The sequence below is a fragment of the Saccoglossus kowalevskii genome, chromosome 8 (genome assembly GCF_978046115.1).
Source record: "Saccoglossus kowalevskii chromosome 8, keSacKowa6.1, whole genome shotgun sequence".
In the NCBI taxonomy this organism is placed as follows: Eukaryota; Metazoa; Hemichordata; class Enteropneusta; family Harrimaniidae; genus Saccoglossus; species Saccoglossus kowalevskii.
This window is the reverse complement of record NC_140648.1, coordinates 35421091-35441280: the sequence shown is the minus strand read 5'-3', so window position 1 is coordinate 35441280 and position 20190 is coordinate 35421091. Positions and strand designations below refer to the sequence as shown.

Genomic DNA, 20190 nt, shown 5'->3' with positions numbered 1-20190 from the left:
TGTTTTTTTAGCAAGATGCAGTACAATAAAATTATAATCATTAACAAAAATATTTTACCGAGAATTTAAATGGTTCATCTAGCTCATAATAAATCATAATCGAATGTATTTACAGACATACATCATTCAACGGCATTATTAAAAATTAAATGACTTTTTTTATCCATATTGCATCTTTAACCCCCGGTACCACCTGCTGAACTACGTTCGGCAGATATTGCCGTATTTCAGCGAATGAGTTTATTATCGGAGATGTTGATTATTAAATCCTAACTGGACTGTCGGTCAACTGTTAATTAAAATTCGAATTACTAAATGTGACGTTAATCAAGTAAAACATTTTTTGTTGCCCATGACTCAAATTTTGGTTAACTATTGAACATCGAGTTATTAATTCTGATGTGGTTATGTAAAAGTTGGCATTGTTCCTAAAATATAGGCGTGGTCATTTCCGTAATTCGGCATTCGTAACACGATGTTCATAAATCCAACATTTCAGCATAGCATATTACGTCACGGTGAGTTAAGTATTGCGCCCTCGGACGAAAAAGTGGATGGTATTCCGGGGGGGGGGTACTTGCAAATATTACTGACAGGGGCGTGTAGCTACCCCTACCCCTTATCAGACAGAAATAAGCTCAAATTGCCTACTCCGTTTCAGACAAACTGTGGATATATTTCCAGACAGTGAGCAAAAAAGCAAGTGGACTCCCGGGATGGACTTTGACGGTCGAAACGAAGTTACAGTAAGAAAAAATGAGCCCCTTTTCAGACAGAAATAATGAATTTGGGACCCCTTTTGGCGGCACAAATACATATAGCACTTCAATGTGAGTACCCCGGGATGGTATTGCAACTATTAATCCCTGGGATTTAATTACACTATTTCCGTTGTTAAGTGAAACCCACGTGGACATGTACGATTTCAGTTCAGTACTGTACTAGTAAAAATACACGAATTTATAAACCATTGTGCACAATCAAACATCAAAAATATGAAATTAAACACCGCCCAGTGGATATTAATAAAACAAATACAACAAAATGACATATAAAATGCATTAGATGGCGCTGTCGGCGTTTGACGACTAAATTTTATTAAAGAAATACACTAACGACTAAATTTTATCAAGGCAACACATTAAGAGTAAATCCGTGTTTAACAGAAAATAAATAAACGACAGGCCCAGAATACATAGGCTATAACATTACATTTTGGAGACCATATGCGTGCGGGCCGTGATTTGGTAGGAGAACCTTGAGGAAAACGAAAGTGTGAAAAACTTGAACGCGGATGGCATCTCGCAGTTAGCTGAAAACAATTGATGTATGCGCAGAAAATGGCACACATGAACGAGAGGAACGGATGTGAGAGCGCCGCCAGTATTTGGAGTGTGTAACGTGTCATTGTAACACCTAAGTAATTATAGGAGTTAACACAGTTGATATGATTTCCTATATCTTGGAAATCATATCAACTGTGTTAACTCCTATAATTACTTAGGTGTTACAATGCAGTCCAATGGGAAATTTACTGAAGCCAGACAAAACATGGCAGATAAAGCCAACAGAGCCTTATATGCAATGTTAAGACACATTCCACCTGAATGCAACTGTAAAACATTTAATTATCTGTTCAGAACATGTATTCTTCCAGTACTCATTTATGGTTCAGAAATTTGGGGAATTGAAGTTTTGGATGAAAACAAATGGGACAAAACTACAAGTGAAAAACTACATTTGAAATTCTGAAGAAATATTCTAGGCCTAAATAAATTTGGTGCAAATTTAGCTTGTAGGGCAGAGTTGGGCTGTTTCCCATTACTAATAGACACCAAGAAAAACCTTATCAAGTATTGGTTACGCATACAAGGGCTTCCAGATAAATGTCTTACAAAACAAGCATAATATGAACAAATGAAATTCAATTTATCATGGTGTTCATCGGTTCAGAATTTAGTTATGGACTCAAGAATCCAAACTAGTAAAACAGATTTGAATATGAAGAACATTGATAAGACTTTAAAAGAAAACTATATTACATTTTGGAAACAGAATGTCAATCAAGAAAACACAAAACTAAGAACATATGCAAAATTCAAAAACACTTATAATTTTGAGTCATACTTAAATTGTCTTGTATTTACGGGTAGTATTGTACTTCTATGCAAGTAGCCCCCCCTGGGACAAAGAGACCCGTTGAATGTCCCAATCTGGTCACCTGACGTCTATGCAATATCATTTATTAAGGCTCAAGGTCAAAGTGACCTTAAAATCCCTGGAAAATGGGAGATTACACAGAAACACTTCAATGAATTACAAGAAACAATGACTCGCCTCGACCAGGTGTACGAACGATGATTGGTTCGCATGAAACCACGCTTATGTCACGAATTATCGGAATTGAAATATATAAATCAAACTGTCTGTGGGACAGCATCGCCAAAACAGAAGTGACAGGCACCGTTGCTGGTTAATCGTCTTGACTATGTTTTTACCTAACCACGATATCTTCTATCTATACATATCAATGTACGATTTCACTGCGTTGTTATAAAGGTGAGGAACACATTTACTTTGTGCTCTGACAAGTTCAAATACCTACTAGTCAAATAATTACGATTGTAATTTTCTATGCATATCTTAATGTTGTACTACACGGTAGTATGTTTAGAAAAGCTACATATAGCGGCTACATTTAATAGTCTATTTCTTACACTAGATACCAGCCGATACCCCCCCCCCCCGCTCATAGAGACTGCGTATTACAGTTGATTATAGTTCCTGGGCTCCCTGTGATTTGATTTCAAGAACTTCAAGAAGGCGGCATAAGAGACGTGTTTGCAAAGGTAAGTTCTCCAGTTTCTACAAAATTGAATGTATTTTGGGGTACGATTGGTGTACATTCCGTGACGTACGTACGGACGTGAATATTATGATGATTGCCAGCTTTATATTCTTGTGAAAAGCCAAAAAAGCAGATTAATTCATGGGGACATAGTTTCAAGTAAATCGTTATCCGGCCTTTTGCTTGTGTCGCGATTTCCGAAATATCCACAACTCGGGGGGGGGGGGATGTCCCTGTGTCGATCAACTTATTCATTATATAATAGTAGGTTGCCTATGATTATATTCGTATTTTTATGTTGTGAGCATTAAACTGTTAGTTGTAATGAAGATTTTGCCGATCTCGTGCGATTCAACATGGCCGATGTGCAGTGACAACACGTGTATATGGACGGTCGGTCGAGTAGTCTGCAACGGACCATGAAATCGCCCGGCGTTTTTTCGGCCTTTTTTTTTATAGTTTTTTTAAAAATATTTTAGATATTTCATTCACTCCTGGCGCCTAAAAGAGTTTAATTTATATTTTACCGTTGTCATTGACACCTATTGTGAATACCCCGAATGGGTAAGCTTCGTTTCGACAATGAGCTGTTATTTCTGCGAACAATGTTAAATTATTTTTTGAATGCTCAGTTTATATTTTGAGAACAACTAATTTTTTGATTAAAAAAAAATCATGCCGTTTTCCCCGTCAAAATCAAAGCATAAGGATCTTGCCAGAACATCGGTAAATCTACTACCGCGTTGCGTTCACCACGAGGTCACTGAACCGTCATTAACATATTTAAATGAACCACGTGTAAATGAGAACATGGCGGATATCGTATCTCTTCGAGCATTTACATTCGACCGAAATCATTCGTTTACGATGAAACTAAGTTGAATATTACTTACAATTTATAAAAATTCAATGAATTAAATTTTTGTACCATATTATAATCATTACTGAATAATAATCAACAATTGCAACACTTCGAAAACAAGTAAGTTATTCACTTGCGAAACACAGAATGACCAGATTGTGCTACCGTGATCATTCGCTACCGGTACTAACCACTGAGCAATGTATTCGTGTTTGTATTTATTCGAAACTTCTTTTAGAACATACTTTACTTTTCGTTATCAACAAGATTATAAAAAAATAATGCATGTTACAGTATGTGAATTTTTTGGGGGGATTCAATTCCAACATTTCGCGATGCCTATGAACCAAAATCCTTTCACTCTTCTCTGAGTGTGACACCTAAACCAGAGGTTTTATGGTGTATAAACTGGCACTAAATGAAAAGGCTGTTGAACCTTATTCAAATTTATAAGTACATGTTATTATGTATTTCATTATGAAAACTGACTAAATTAAATGTGATCTTATTTTTAATTATGGTTATGATTTATATCGGTAATGACGTTTTCATCTAATATTAATTGTGCAATTGTTAAAATGCCTACCTACACATTTATTGTTTTTGTTTCTGTTGCCCTGAAATAGACATTTGTAAAAAAAAAAAAAAAAAAAAATTAAAAAAATCATGCTTGATTAAAATTCGAAAAAAAAGATGTAGTCATGTAGCCCCTTCCTGTTACCTGTTTTCAACTTCTTCCAAAGTAAAACTGCCGAAGCCTTGTAATTGCCATACAATCATCAACTGTGGGAAAACTAGTATGTTATTGAAAATCAAGGGTCAAGTGATTGAGCAATAACAAATGTGATTTTATGTATTAGGTCATTGAATGTATCCAAAAACATGGTACCAATGATCTGAAATTTCAGGAGAGCTCGCTGAAGGTTTATCAATCCTGCGTATTGTCTTGTTCTTTTTCAATCCTGCATTTCAGTTACTAGAATTCATACTTAACAAATAGTTTGTTTTTCTTCTAATAATTCGACCACTTTCAAAAACAAATATTTTTCCATGGTCGAAATGCAAGAAGAATACAAAACTACTGTGATTTCATAGCGATGCCTGTAGGGCCATTGTCAATTAGTTCGCCTGATCAACACAGCGTTATTCATAGGACTGATATTGAATCAGGGAGAGTAAAATCTTGTGATACTAATATCTAGAACCAACTCAGATTGGTACATTTGTCTTATGAACCCACATGTGTATATCTTGGACTATACTCATTTTAAACTTTTTTTTTACAGTGGTGCTGTGAACTGAATTTTATCTGGGTTCCTACAACATGGAGTGTCAGGGACTTTATTGAAATGGTGTACACAAATTTCATAAAATCCTGAATATATCTAGAAGTCAAAATTAAATGGTTTACAGTATTTTATACCCATTAATAATAATTGAAATGCAATAATATCACTGCACTAAAAAGACTTCAAACAATTATTGTTACTTCTCCATTGAAGGCTATGAGCAGACCAACCTTTACTTGCTCTGAAAACATAGCTTTTACAATTGTTTAAATTAACAGATGTTGTTCTATGTACAATGAATACATTTTGAATAATAAACCTTACTGTGTTAATAACAAATTGTATTTGACAACATGAGAATGATTCTGATGCCCAGTGATGATGTTGAAACAAACCCAGGTCCTGGTAATATACTAAGACCTGATTAACAATTTGAAAGAAGTCATGTACATCAAGGTTCACTCAGATTTATGAATGCAGTTTCTTGAGCAAGTATACATGTATGACAAATAGTTTTGTTGCACTTGTGTACTCTGAGATTCTGAACATGGGTCAGTGGAAGTTTTTAGTTGTCAGTACAAAACTAGATCATCGGAAATCACTTTATGATGAGTTGTAACCACAAAGAGTACATATTTATTGACCTGTTTGCAGATGCTCCTTGTACAACTTTATAATCAAATAACGGGGACTGTGACATTTCATGTCTTGTTGAACTTACAAATTACTAGTACTATATATTGAATTTATTACTTATTACATGTAAAATTGTCAGAATAAATACAGCGCTGATTGTTGGTAAATTATTATTATTATTACTATTACTTAAATAATATTAAACACACACTTGAACACCCAGTACTTGTTTATTTGACAGAATATTTGAGGTTCAGAACGGAGAATATGTTACCAATAGAGCAATGTAAGGATAAGATATTGCAGCATATACGAAACCATCAAGTTACATGTATCCAGGGTGAGACTGGATGCGGTAAATCTACGAAAATACCACAGTTTATCATTGAAGAAGCGCAAACACCAGTGGGAGCCAGGTAAAACAGTCATAATTTGTTATTAAATTTTTCATATTTTTTCTCGAAAAGATTAGTTCCATTCCTATAAACAGTTAACTGATACAAATACGATTGTGTAAGACATAAAAGTTACCCTTCACATGGTCCTGTGGTCTTAGATGAAATATATACTCTATAAATATATAACAAATTCATTGTCGTTATTTTACATAATATTAAACACAATATAACATTGCTTCATATAGAACGTTAATAATACAAAAACAATAAACACCTAATTACCTATAAATGGTTACAGACGATAAGTTTGTCAGGACCGCCAGTTCTTATGCGTAATCACAATAATGATATTTATTCAAATGATAATTATACGCCTATCCTACTGCATATTTTGCAGAAATGCGAGAAGAAACAATAATGTTAAGGTGATAGTGACCCAACCACGACGAATGGCTGCAATGTCATTGGCTAAGAGAGTAGCTTATGAGATGAACGAGAACGTGGGTGATACAGTGGGTTATCAGATAGGAAGAGAGTCTTGCACATCAGAACATACACAAATTATATTCGCCACGATTGGATTCCTATTACAGGTACGTAAATATATTACAAATAAACAAAGTTCTCTCCAGCAATGTCAATGCCAGTATGCTGATTAATGCATGTGCGACTGGAGCAGTAAAACATATGTTTACAAACGCATGACCCTATTCACTATATGTACACCGTAATATATTTAGCTGCATTCAGATCTTTTGTCAAGTACTTGGGGTAATTGTAATATATGTTGCTAAAAATGTGGTCCACATTATGGAATATTAATAATGCTCGAAGTTAGAACATCGTTGGCAGAATGTGTGATCTTCTGCTGGTCATTTATTATATTCATGTTGATATGACTGCATGTATGTAATTTTTGATTTATAGTTTATCATAATAATAATAATGTTGACATGGATTTATGTTATCGCATTAACTGTTTCCCCCCACTGTCAGATACACTGGTATGTTTGTTCAAGAAATGTAAGAATAGTTCTGCTTTCATGAATGTCATTAAAAAAACGTATCGGAACTCTCCAAGCTTCGGCGCAACGGTAATAGGGGTAAATGACTTTAGAGAAATCGATTCACCTAGTAATATATGTTTAGAACATGTTAACAGATAATATCACATTTTAAAAGTCTTTAGTGCGTAAAATGTGTAGAAATGGTTAATTAACAAATTTAGCCAATTTGTGACCCAAATTTCAAAAGCTTCCTACTCAATATACACATGTCTCAATAAAAATGATTTGCATGTGTAATCCCTTGAATTTCACTTTTATGCCAAGTGTGAATGACATTGGTGGGTGAAATGAGCAGAAACATTATTGTCATTATTTTTAGAAAATAAAAACGGATTTTTCCATAATATATTTTCTATATATAATATGTCACTAAATCTTTAGCATTATCTGTGTAACTAAACAAGTGGTCACAATAACCGGCTGTCTCCTGAACTATAAATACGCTACTACAATATTCATTGCGCAAAGTACACATATTGCTTGACATGTCAACGGCTTCAAACCAAATTTTTCTGAATCTAACTTTAAGGTATAACTTGTTTTTCACAGAAACTTATGCATACTCCATTATTACTTGATCGTGAAAAGTATACTCATATAATCTTAGATGAAACACATGAAAGAAAGATTGAGGGCGATATATTGAGTTTAATTCTCAAACTCCTAATGGGTAATCATGATATAAAGATTGTTATAATGTCAGCTACACTTCAAAGTGATCTTTTTGCGAGGTGAGTTAACTGCTTTCTAAATTCATAACAAAACTTTCCAAGTGTTGGCTCACTTCCTGATGTTATTGAACTTTGGAATACATTAGAAAATTTAGTTGGCAAATTTTACGTTGATTGCACCCATTAAAAGTATGAACCTTTGATGAAGCACTTATTATTCATAGTGGCACATATGCTAGTATTTTTAATAACATTTGAGAACAATTAGAAAATATTGAAGTTTATTTTAAATGGTCATTAACGAACACACTATTTGAAAAAGTTGCTGTAATCGACCCATTTTGTATTTATATTGTTGCCACGTATAACTGTGTGTAAAATAAGTTTGATGACATTGGTCAAAAGGGAAATAGAAGGTAGATAAAACAAAAGCCTTTCTTACATTATGAGTGTCTGTCTCGTTATTTCTAACCAGTATTGTGCAGTCGTATATATGACACCTTTTCAGCCTAAATAGTCGCTATGCCCCTCACACATATAATGCATTCATTTGGTTTACAGCTATTTTATTGGAGAAGCCGGTGAAGCTGTTAGGCCTATACAGACCCAAGGAAGGCAATATAAGATTGAGGAAATTTATATTGATAATATACTATCTGAATACGGCGATGATGTTGAACTTGATTTTGACGACGTCTGTGCTTTAGCAAATGCTTGGATTACATTCAATCTTTGCTGGGCTGAAGTAGATCGTGTAAAAAGATGCAATTTAACCGAAGAATCTGACTCGAAGTCCATGCCTTATATCACACCAGATAATTTGGCTCGTCAGTTTCAACTTCTTTTCACGAAATGTAAGCGTGAAACATGAGATTGCGTAATGTATGTATGGATGTGTTCATTGAGGGCGTGTGCAAAATGATATGATGCGAGACGTATGACACTGACGTAATGTAATAAAATTGAAATTCAGTTGACAATTGTAGTTGATTTCACTCCAGATTTAAGCGAATGGAATTTCTTATCAGTTATTTCACAGGCACATTTTCACCAAATGTCAACCTATTTGTGCCAGATTGAATAGTTTTATTTCAACCATCACGAGAAAGTTCATATAAACGAAAAGTGTCAATAAGATGCACATAGTTATTACTTCCGATATTAGTGAGGCTTATTTAGTGTCCCAACAGTTACAAATGAAATTCAACAGTCAAATTTTACAGCCGTCAGAACCACGACGATTGACTGAATGATAACTCTACAGTAACACTTTTTTTTATTTTTATCAGGGTTTACTGGCAAGGGTGGAAGGGACGTAATGGAAAGTTACATGCATGATATCATGATACATAGTGGGTCAAATGAATTTGTCAAAGCAGAGCTACAAGAAGGATTTTATGAGCTTTGTGTAGCTTTAGTTAAAGGTTTTGCAGTCCCTGGAGAAACTATTCTTATTTTCCTTCCAGGTAACGCACGAACAAGAAATTATAGTATAATATTTAATATTACTTATAAGAAAGCATGTTATATACTTACTTATAATATTTTATTGTATAATTTGCTTTATGTTACAGCAGACATGTATCCTTGTCATGTGCCTTAGCATGGACGAGTTTATGTCAGTAAATCTACAAATGTATCTGGTTATTGTAATATCCTTGTCATGTGCCTTAGCATTGACGAGTTTATGTCAGTAAATCCACAAATGTATCTGGTTATTGTAGTATCCTTGTCATGTGCCTTAGCATTGACGAGTTTATGTCAGTAAATCCACAAATGTATCTGGTTATTGTAGTATCCTTGTCATGTGCCTTAGCATGGACGAGTTTATGTCAGTAAATCCACAAATGTATCTGGTTATTGTAGTATGCCTTAATATATACTTATGAGACGTTTTTGGTAGCAGTAGACGCATGATAAACTAACGTCATATTGTCTGAGCAAAGAGGGGTCATTTGCAAGAATTGCATACACTATCACCGAGAGACTTTAAGGGCATTTTTTGACGTTGAGTCAACTTTGTGTGAATGATTCGTGTCCTTATTTGTTGATTAATTCTTTTCAGGTATTACTGAAATATACCTGATGTGGGACGTCCTGTCATTTTTGGAAAGTACCAGATCGTCTCGTATCTGTATCAAATTGTTTATTTTACATTCGCAAGTGAGTATAAATGGACATGTACTAGCGCTGATTGTCCTGAGAGGCCTCATTCTATTTTGATCAATTCAACCTAAAGGCGTGTAGATTTGTTTCAATTATAGTAATATATTATAATAATAACATAAATTGTTACTTTCTATATCAGTATTCGCATTCAGAGAACAATCCAGAACAATCTTATATAGCCGTGGAAATCGATGTTTTAGAAATTCAAAAAAAAAAACATAAAAAAAGCAAATGTATCAGAAACGATTAAAATAACATAAAATAAAGACAGAGACGAGAAGCGCAATGAACTCACAGTTCCCCAAAAATACAACATTTCACATCATGCATGGAACATTGACTTCAATTCCAGTTATGACGTCATTGTTAATATTGCTGTATATTTTCTCTAAGATTCCACGAGATGAACAAGAAGAGTGTTTCAACGAACCTGATCCATCAGCTGCTCACGTCATCTTGGCAACAAACATGGCTGAAAGTTCACTGACCTTACCCAAAGTAAGCGTTGTGATCGACTTTGGATTGCATCGAGACATACATTACGATGATAAATCTTGTAGAACGCAGTTAGTTACCAAATGGTGTTCCAAGGCTAGTGCTAAACACAGAGCAGGTATGATACAGAGTGACATGATAAATTCAGATGGTGATAGCACCTTGGAAGTATAACCTGGTATTATTAAAAAAACAAACAACGATGATTATAATTAGTTTATACTATATAATTAGTTTATAGTTTATATTATGTGACGTGATTATATATTATATTTGAATACACTTATCTAATATTTTATTTTTAAAATGTGTTTGATATCAATAGGGCGTACTGGTAGAGTGGTTGAAGGAAAAGTCATCAGACTGATGACACGTGGTTTTTTTGACACGTGCTTAGATGAATTTGATCCACCAGAGATGGAAACGCGCCCTCTTGATAAAATTGTTTTACACGTCAAGCAAGTCACCAATATATTGTTTCGTAAGCATGCAACCAGTGATCTATTAGGACGAACCATAGAACCACCAACTATCAGAAGATTCAAATCTGCTGTTAAAAACCTTGCACATATGGGTGCACTACGGGGTGAGTTGATAACTTGATGCAGTCTGAATGGAATAGTATGTATGATTCTTTTTGTTTTCGTCCATATTTTAACTCAGTTCCCGAGCGTTCAACAACATTCCATTCGATAACCAGTCAATGATTACAAATGCATGTCACCGTATGTGTGTGCTTTTTTACGGATCTGGACAGTTGACAGTGTATTCTTTCGATCAGCCTATCATGGGCCACACGCACACGATTTGAAAAATATACTGATACGTGTTTGGCTTGATGTTCCAGTTTATACTGTAACACTGCTATGTGTAGAATATTTTAATCCAGTCTGAAATTTATGAAACATTAAAAGAATAAATAAATGTATATACACACTTTACAAGGGAAATAATTATGTCAAGATGGCAGCCAAAATTAATATGCTAATCCGATCCAAGTCAGTTGCATCATGGGATGTTCCTGGAGATCTACTATTTACGATATTTTGAGACTATTCTGTGACTTACAAAGGACTATGAATATGTGCGCTACTGATCCCAGTTTTCAGTTTGATGTTCATATGTAGTTATTTCGGTCGAACAAGAAGAATGAATGCTCACATTGAATGTTCATATTTTCAGCATCCGATAGACTATTGTGTTAGTGCTCAGGCTAATAATAAAATCTGAGATTAGTAGTGGTCTTCATCAACTTCATTTGTTAACACAAAGATCAATAATGTGTTCATTCTACTCTTTTGCGTGTTAACATATAAACAATTTGAATATTGCAATTGCATAATCTCTGGGATGTTTAAATTGTTTGTAACTGTAACTGAAAACGTTTGGAGCAAATGACCGAGCAAAGTTTGCAATTCGTTTCTTTATCGATTGTATTTAAATAAGCATCTTTTGTAAATGTAAGCATTTCAAAGGACGTTTATATCAGTTGTATTTGGAGATTAATGCGTTGGGGTGGGGGTGGGGGGATGGGTGGGGCTAAGCCTTAGTTTATTGCATTTAAGGTCTTCTTAGTGGGTGAAGGCAGAGGTTTGGAATTTAAGGAACCAATGAGTACGTATAACAAACTCTGGGATTTAGTGGCTGGGATTTTTTAACTATACTACTATACTACATTTTTTTATTTTTAGCACACACTTGATATTTATGTTTTCACTATTCACTCAGGTAATTCACAGTACAGTGATATGACAGTATTCGGACATATTGCAGTCAAGTTACCACTGGACATGCCTCTGTGTCGTCTTGTGTATTACGGAGTCATTTTCAATTGCACCTGCGATGCAGTTGTCATGGCAGCATCTTTATCAATACAAGTGTGTCCATTTAAACTTCCAACTATTTTGGTACGTTCTGTTCCGTTTATTCATTGACTTATGTGAAATGTGCTGTAAACCCACGATAGCCCACTTACACTTATGTTTACATATTTGACTTATGTGAAATGTTCTGTAAACCCACGATAGCCCACTTACACATCTGTTTATACATTTGACTTATGTGAAATGTTCTGTAAACCCACGATAGCCCACTTAAACATCTGTTCATATATTTGACTTATGTGAAATGTGCTGTAAACCCACGACAGCCCACCTACGCGTCTGTTCATATATTTGACTTATGTGAAATGTTCTGTAAACCCACGATAGCCCACTTACACATCTGTTTATATATTTGACTTATGTGAAACGTTCTGTAAACCAACGATAGCCCACTTACACACATGTTTATACATTTGACTTATGTGAAATGTTCTGTAAACCCACGACAGCCCACTTACACATCTGTTCATATATTTGACTTATGTGAAATGTGCTGTAAACCCACGATAGCCAACTTACACTTCCATTGTAAATCTTTCCGCTAGAAATTATTAGAATTCCATAAGTTGCGTAATGAAAAGATATCAATGTAATTATTCTAGCAGTATGTTGCATTGTATCGTTTTAGGTTGTATCTCATACTTTTCTTGTGTGTTTCTTTTGTATCAATTGGGATCCTTTTCTTGAGTGGTTGTTAACTAAAAGTTTAGACCAACTATGAATGTCGTATACAAATTACTCAGATGACTAGTATTCAAGTGATCCACACCAAGTCTCAATTTTATTGTATTGTACTTAATGAGCGTGACCTATCATTATCAATAATATTATAAACTGTTCGTTCTAGCCGATGATCTGTTTTAATTTTTTAGATAATTAAAGATCCAATAAAGCTGATGGCAGCTCTTCAGCGTAGTTCGGAGTCACGTGCTATGTTCGATAGAGGTGAGTACAGCGAACCCATCATGTATACAAACATGTTCCACGCCTGGCTTAGAAAAAGAGTGAAAGCAAAGGACAGACGATCTACTCGAGCACAGATGAGTAGTTTCTGTAAAGAAAACTCGCTGATACCTAAGAGACTAATTGAAATGGAGAGTGCAGTCTCAGAAATAGCATCCAGAATTCATCCATATTTACCAAGCGACAGCAAGGCACGAGACGATGTTGCAAAGATGCTGCAAATACTGAATGCTGAAGCTGCTGACGAGGATGATGAACAAGGTGCTGATGGTGGTGCGAGTGATGGCGACGACGTTGATTCCATCGACGATGACGAGGACTCTGACGGTGATAATCCTGATATTGACGATGACCGAAAGCATGGTGCTTATGGTGATGGAAACGATGATAAAGATGACGATGATGATGATGATGGTGGTGGTGCTTGGGCGACTGTCAAAGAAACAAGACACAAATATCCCGATGTTTTGGAAATATCCAAGACCAAAACCATACACAAAAAGATCAGCAAGGGACCTCAAGGCGATGTATTTCCTGATCAAAATAGATTCAGATGGCCCAATAGCAGACTTCACAGACGAGCCAATGTGACGAAAGCTCCAGCAGTATTAACACCACGCCACGTCGATGCCATTTTCTGCTCTGACACTGTTTTACTGAAAGCACTACAGGTGGCTGCATTCAGTCCAAACTACTTTATTGGAACACGTTCTAATAAACAATCTGAAAAGTAAGTCTTGCACAATTTTTAAAATTATGTCAGTTTTAACTTGATATTACTTAATAAAGTCATATTGTAGAAATGTAGTGTAAATGTTCATAGTCAGGTAGAAATTGGTTGATTCGTTGTTTTAAATGGAGATGTATATTTCTCACAAATTGGCAATTGGCAAATCACGACAAGTAAACGTAGTTTTTGTGATTATTAATTACCTTCATATTGAAACATTGATATTATGTTGTTTACTCAATGTTGAAGTCATTGGTTAGGTTTAAGCCAGTTACTAATCAAGATGCACACTGGTCTTTGATGTTAGAATTGTTTAAAACACATATAAGTCTCACTATTTATCTAGGATTTGGTGAGTTTTAGGTGAATTGTGGTTTAAGTTTCCCTCTTAAGTGAGACGCTATTCAATGTTCAGTCGTGTATTACTCTTATGACAAAAGTTAATAAATCCTAAAGTATAGTTTTAATGCTTATGGCGATACAGCCCATCTCACCTTCCCAACCGTGTATCACTCTTTCGATTTACGTGATGAAAAGGGTATTTTCTACTAAACCTAAACATAAACTTTATTTTTTAGAACTAAAAACAACATACACAAAGTCGGGTTTGATTTGACAAAGACAATTGTTCTCCATGATTGTGGTGAAATCAATGACGTCATGACGACTGGCAGGCAAGATATTTGTGATAAGTATATTCATAAGATGTACAAACCAGAGAGATATCAATGTGGCTCAGGAGGTAAATAATCACATGAACGATAAGCTACTCCGGGAAACAACGTGCAAGTCACATATTTATCTGTTGATGCAATAATTTTAGATTTTGTTCAGATGATAAAATTGCATGTGCCAATATATTATCCTTGCAGTGACCAATACAATGCACACATCCCTTGATCTGAAAAAAACAGTGATTTGAATCCAAGATGTTGTTATTTAAAAAAAATGTACCATTTTTAAATAGTGAGACGAACGTTATGCTCTTCACTCGAGTCATGTGAAAACAACCTAGTTTTGAAACAAGCCTGCTCCCAGTAAATAGGTATTGTTGAGCACAAAGAAACCAGTAAATGGGTAATGGAACTATGAAAAAGTACTTTCTTAGTAAATACTGAACACAAACCGTCCGCTATCGAAGGTTAGCAGACTGTTAGTGACGAGCCAATAAGTGGTATTACACTAGAAAAGTCTATTGATCAATAATTAATTAAACTACGACAACGAACTTCATTCCAGTCTGTGTAATCATACCTCTGCATATTAGGTAGCTAATTTGCATATTAAATATCTGTTATCAGCCTGTGTAATAAAAATATCAAAAACTTCAGAACGGACTTGCTATATAGCGGATCTGACTGATGATCCTAACCTCCAATGTAACCTTCCCGGACTGTTGGAAATTTTCATTTCATAGATATATATTTAACAACAATGACTGCATAGATACTGTATTTACATGGCAGCTTAGCAAGAGTTAAACTTTAATATCAACTTGATGCAAAGGCCTAAAATATTAAATTTCTAAGTCAATACTGTTAGAATAAAAGACTATAGAAATGTTTTTCTGTAGTTTAGATGGAAAAATTGTCCGTAATTTATTGTCATCTTTGTTTCAATATATGTTTGGAAATTGACTCATAAAAGTGCTTTCTACCTTGTTATCCATTACGGAATAATTATTTCATTTATTCGGTATATTTTTCATGATATTATTCAAAATATTCTGAATTAAAATTTATTATTGAACAAAAGTTAATAATAATACGTACATTGTTTGTTTATTTGGACAGCGTCAAAGAAGCTGATGTTTCTAGAATTCGCAACAAAGGAGAAGCCAACTAATTCAACACTACACAGTATCCCATCACAAGGGAATCTGATAAACCAATTTGCAACAGAGAAAATGAAACTAAATAGTCGTGACAAGAAGATCAAAAAAACGAAGGAAAAAGAGAAAAAGCTTGATTCGAGCAACCTGGAAGAAGACATTAAGAATGTTGTTACTAATATATACAAACCCCCCAGTCAACCATTTCAGCTTTGTTGGCAATTATTGAGCCAAAGGAAGCTATCGAAGTGTAAGAATTAATATTTATTTGATCTAAGTTAAGTTTAACATTAATTTCTTTTGTGTCATTTTACATCACGTATTCAAAACCTGGTAACTTTTTCACTAAATATCAGTTTGACTGTTACGCTGGATTATGCAATTTTAGTTCCACATTTCTTTCGTAATCACTATGATCCTTTAAATCAACAGTGGTAATATCTCACAAAAGCTTTTTCAATTGTATTTCCACTGCACGCCATTCTCAAAACAAGTCTTTGTACTATAGTTAGTAAATTTTGTGTGCGTTGAATTACATGGCACTATATTTATGTACACTTTAGGTAAACTCGGCGATATCCGCAACCCTATTGGCTTTGCATGTGAATTACGAGAGATACGTCACTTTGCAGTAGCAGCAAACATAAAAGGTAAGTCAATAGATCAATAACATGTTTTACTATCACGTGACCGTGTGCGAAGGAGCCTACAAGGTAATAACATACTCGGAGAAAATGTCACATGACTAGACGCTCACAAGTCGTAACGCTGTTTATTGTTGGTGCAAATACAATCATTTTGTATTCATTGTTACATTCAGTCTTAGTAGTAAACCTAATTAACAACTGTAATTAAACAATCTCGACTCCAAAGTTATTAAACACTAACGACTATGACTATGACTACTCTTAGGGGGTGGCAGATTTGTTCTTGCTGATGGGGCTACAGTGTTTCCGCCAGACTGTGATGGAATATTAGCTGTGATTCTGATGATGGTATTTCTACCGAGTCGGTTTGATATTCAAATCAGATTTGCTAAGAGAATAACTGATGTTAAACTTCTAAATACAAAAATTAAAGTAAAGAAAAACAGCCAAATCACGTAAGTATTTTATGAGTAAATGTAGACTAGTTTGTATGAGTTTCGTCAGCGTTTCAACGTATCAGTTAGCTTTTCAGCTCCTTTTATTCACTTTTATTTCTGATCTAGCTATTAATCAATGTACTTTTGCAGTTGTAAAGGTAGCAGCATTATTTTTTTTTGTAATTATACTTGTATCTGCGCAACTCCATTAAACGCATAGAAGGGAAATCCCCCGCCCTCTACAAGTGCATTTGAGTATGTGGCGGGTGCAGATTGCATGTTTTGTTGTACCGTCGTTATTCAGGTTTTTATTTTTGTTTGGCTGGACGGCCTGTGCACCGCCCATGAGAACGGGATTACACTCCGATTACAAGTGTGTGCGTAGTTTTATATTGTGCCGGTGTGGTGAAGTGTAAACTTCTTTTTTTCTCAGGGATAACGTCTGTTGTTTTTATTTTGTATTACAGGTTTAATATGTTATACATCGTAAACACAATTCGCATGTTGGTATCTGACATACTTGTGATGAAATCCAACAGATTACGTGAAATTCCTAGTAGTGATATAGGATTATGGATACAGTATTTAGTGAATGTTGTACAATCTGTCAAAGAAACAGGTATTTTATCGGAATTTTAAGCTTTTTGTTTTTAGTGTGATTATGCAAATTGATTCTTTCTTATCATTAGACTCATTCATCTATTATTGTGCAAAATCAATCTGTTAAAACTTTTTATACCATTTTCATTACTCAAAATCTTCATTTATTTTGCTACAAATAATTGTTTTAATTTTGTTAAAGATGCCCAATCGTCGAGAATACAACAGTTTGATCGGAGACGCTGGTCTCGGCGCTGGTGGTCTATTTATAAAGATATCGACGAAAGTGAAAACCCGTCGTCTGGCGATGAAACTGGAAATGAAGATGAAGACGACGACAACGATGACGATGATGATGATGATGATGATGATGATGATGATGATGATGATATAAAAAAGCGCTATAACTATAAAGGGCGTTTTCACTGTCCCTTCTTCCTTGAGGTAAAGACATTTTTTTACAACATAACTCCTGAAAAGTTAAGTCTATTTTGTCAGGGACAATGTTGTTTATTAAGAATATTGTTGTTATCACATACATTCATATTGCTTCTATTTTCTTATAGCCGTTCAACTTGCTACCCAGTCTGAGCAAGATTTGGAGGATTGACCCTGACAAACTGAGAAAAACAACGGTGAAAGCCTTCCAAGCATTTGTAGCAAAACAGAAAAAGCAATAACACAAAACAAATGCATGAATATGTAAAATATATTATTAATTTGATTCACGCCAAATACACGACGAATAAACGGCAATATTAAGGGGTTGACCAATATCAAATCTGTGGTAAATATGAAAGACAAACACATCTACATAGAGAAAATTGAAAAATAAAAAATATATATATTTCTTGGAAAAAGACCTAAATTTTTCATAGTTATCATCCTGAGAAAAAAACTACTCAAAACTAAATGAATGAAATAAATTGTGCAATGTTTCTACTATTTATTATTTCGATTGACCAAGACTTATGTGTATTTTTAAAACTATCCAGAGTTTGTATTTTATATCACGTGTAATATGTAAATAGTAAAACGCATAAAAGATTCATTTAAACTTTTCACCACCGTCCAATTTTTGCTAGAGTGTTGTATTCTTGTATTCTTCAATATTGCTTGAAATGGACCCTAATTTTGGAACCAACAGACGGAATTTGAGTCAATATTCAATTTACTCAAAACAGTCTTCTGAAGGAAAGTGCTGACTATAAGTGGGTCTATTTCGTGAATTCGTGATAAAAAGAGGGAACTGGTGGTGGAAAGGTTAATTTTATTATGTCCCTTATTATTCGACTAGTATTCAGTTTGGGCAAATTATTGTCATATTGGAAAATTGTTAGATTGTTAGCTTATTTCAACACTGTTAGAAGTCAAATATATATATGAGGTTGCAGTCCAGTGAAATTGCTGGATATGAATACTCCTTCATGATCAGAAAAATCACTGAGTCGTTATCGTTTTCTGTATTCTGATGGGGTGGAATAATTAATTCGGTCTACGAATTTAACAACTAATAATATACTCTGGTTTGGTATAGATGTCGTCAATTAATGAAAACTGTGGGAATTTGTACAGCACATTCCGAAGTAAAAGGTGTAGTTCATTAAGAATTATGTATCATTTATAAAATTTTACTCGCTGACCTTATCGGAAATATTATACTTTATAGTTTAATTTTAAAGTTTTTAACTACAACAGCGATTGCTCTGTAATATGTATTGTATTTCATTTTAATTACTGTCTTATCAATGTTAACTAGCTACCTAACAATCGATTCGACATTGATAGAATTATGATGATTGAGGTAATTAAAACATAAGCAATTACAAAATATATTAAGTAAGTAATTACATACATTAAAGTGGTTACATATTATACATCTGTGTCTCAGAAATGCATGCTGCACAACAGTTAATAAATTACGCAAAATAAACACAGTCAAAAACATTTCAGAAGTTCACAGCATTTTAGGGGATAGGGAACTTTAACATAGTATTCAGGAATATATTTGTCTCTTAAGTTTTTGAAAGCGGGACAGGTTAAAAAGAAGTGACATTTGTCTTCTGATACAAAAAACACACGTTCCCTCTATAGATATTAAACTGTCTTTCTGTCAGTTTTGATTTTCAGTGAATGCGTAGATACACGAACCTGTGCAGTGTAACCCTGAAAGCTGTATTACTGGCGCAGTTTAGGCAAAGTTAGGAATTTAGGGTTGTTTAATATTTTACATCGACCAAGTTTTGGGTAATTGTCTATTTCAACTTTGAAGAACTGAAAGTCAATATCCATACATTGTAATTGAAATTAATAGCAATGTGCAACGTAACGATAAGAATTCATGTTTGCGATGCGGATCCAATATTTAACAATTGTAATATCGCCTTGGGATTTTATTGCGTACTAACCAAGTTCCCCACTAACTGCTAGGTTAAATACATCACTAAATAGTCTAAAGTACATATTTGCATAACTTGTGAAGTACATGTTAATTGCCTTCGAATATGCACATAAGCGTTTCTATGTCTTTATAACTGCGAACATGGATTTACATACCTGGTCGACTAAATGTTTTGTTGCGCTTTGTACCACACTTCTGTACTCACAACAATACATTCCAAGATAAATATACTGGGATAATATAGGTAAGGCATCACATTGATA

General features: G+C 34.4%; 1 protein-coding gene across 1 annotated transcript; it reads left to right on the top strand.

Annotated features, from left to right (window-relative positions):
• The first annotated feature begins 2743 nt into the window (after positions 1-2743).
• LOC144346239 (uncharacterized) lies at positions 2744-18234 on the top strand. Its single transcript, XM_085502852.1, has 18 exons — positions 2744-2849; positions 5877-6051; positions 6431-6626; positions 7650-7831; positions 8333-8625; positions 9061-9237; positions 9837-9934; positions 10334-10553; positions 10761-11021; positions 12164-12342; positions 13191-14011; positions 14590-14753; positions 15805-16092; positions 16406-16492; positions 16755-16944; positions 17394-17545; positions 17729-17970; positions 18093-18234. Exons 2-18 carry the CDS (start codon positions 5903-5905, stop codon positions 18204-18206), a joined length of 3813 nt encoding a protein of 1270 aa, XP_085358978.1. The 5' UTR covers positions 2744-2849; positions 5877-5902; the 3' UTR covers positions 18207-18234.
• The last annotated feature ends 1956 nt before the right edge of the window (positions 18235-20190 follow it).

What these genes read in the sequence shown, in the direction of transcription:
- LOC144346239 (XM_085502852.1), top strand. Translation starts at nt 5,903, where the DNA reads ATGTTACCAATAGAGCAATGTAAGGATAAGATATTGCAGCATATACGA. An exon ending in TCAACTTCTTTTCACGAAAT is followed by an intron (nt 8,626 to 9,060) that starts GTAAGCGTGAAA and finishes TATTTTTATCAG; the next exon opens with GGTTTACTGGCAAGGGTGGA. An exon ending in ACATATGGGTGCACTACGGG is followed by an intron (nt 11,022 to 12,163) that starts GTGAGTTGATAA and finishes CTATTCACTCAG; the next exon opens with GTAATTCACAGTACAGTGAT.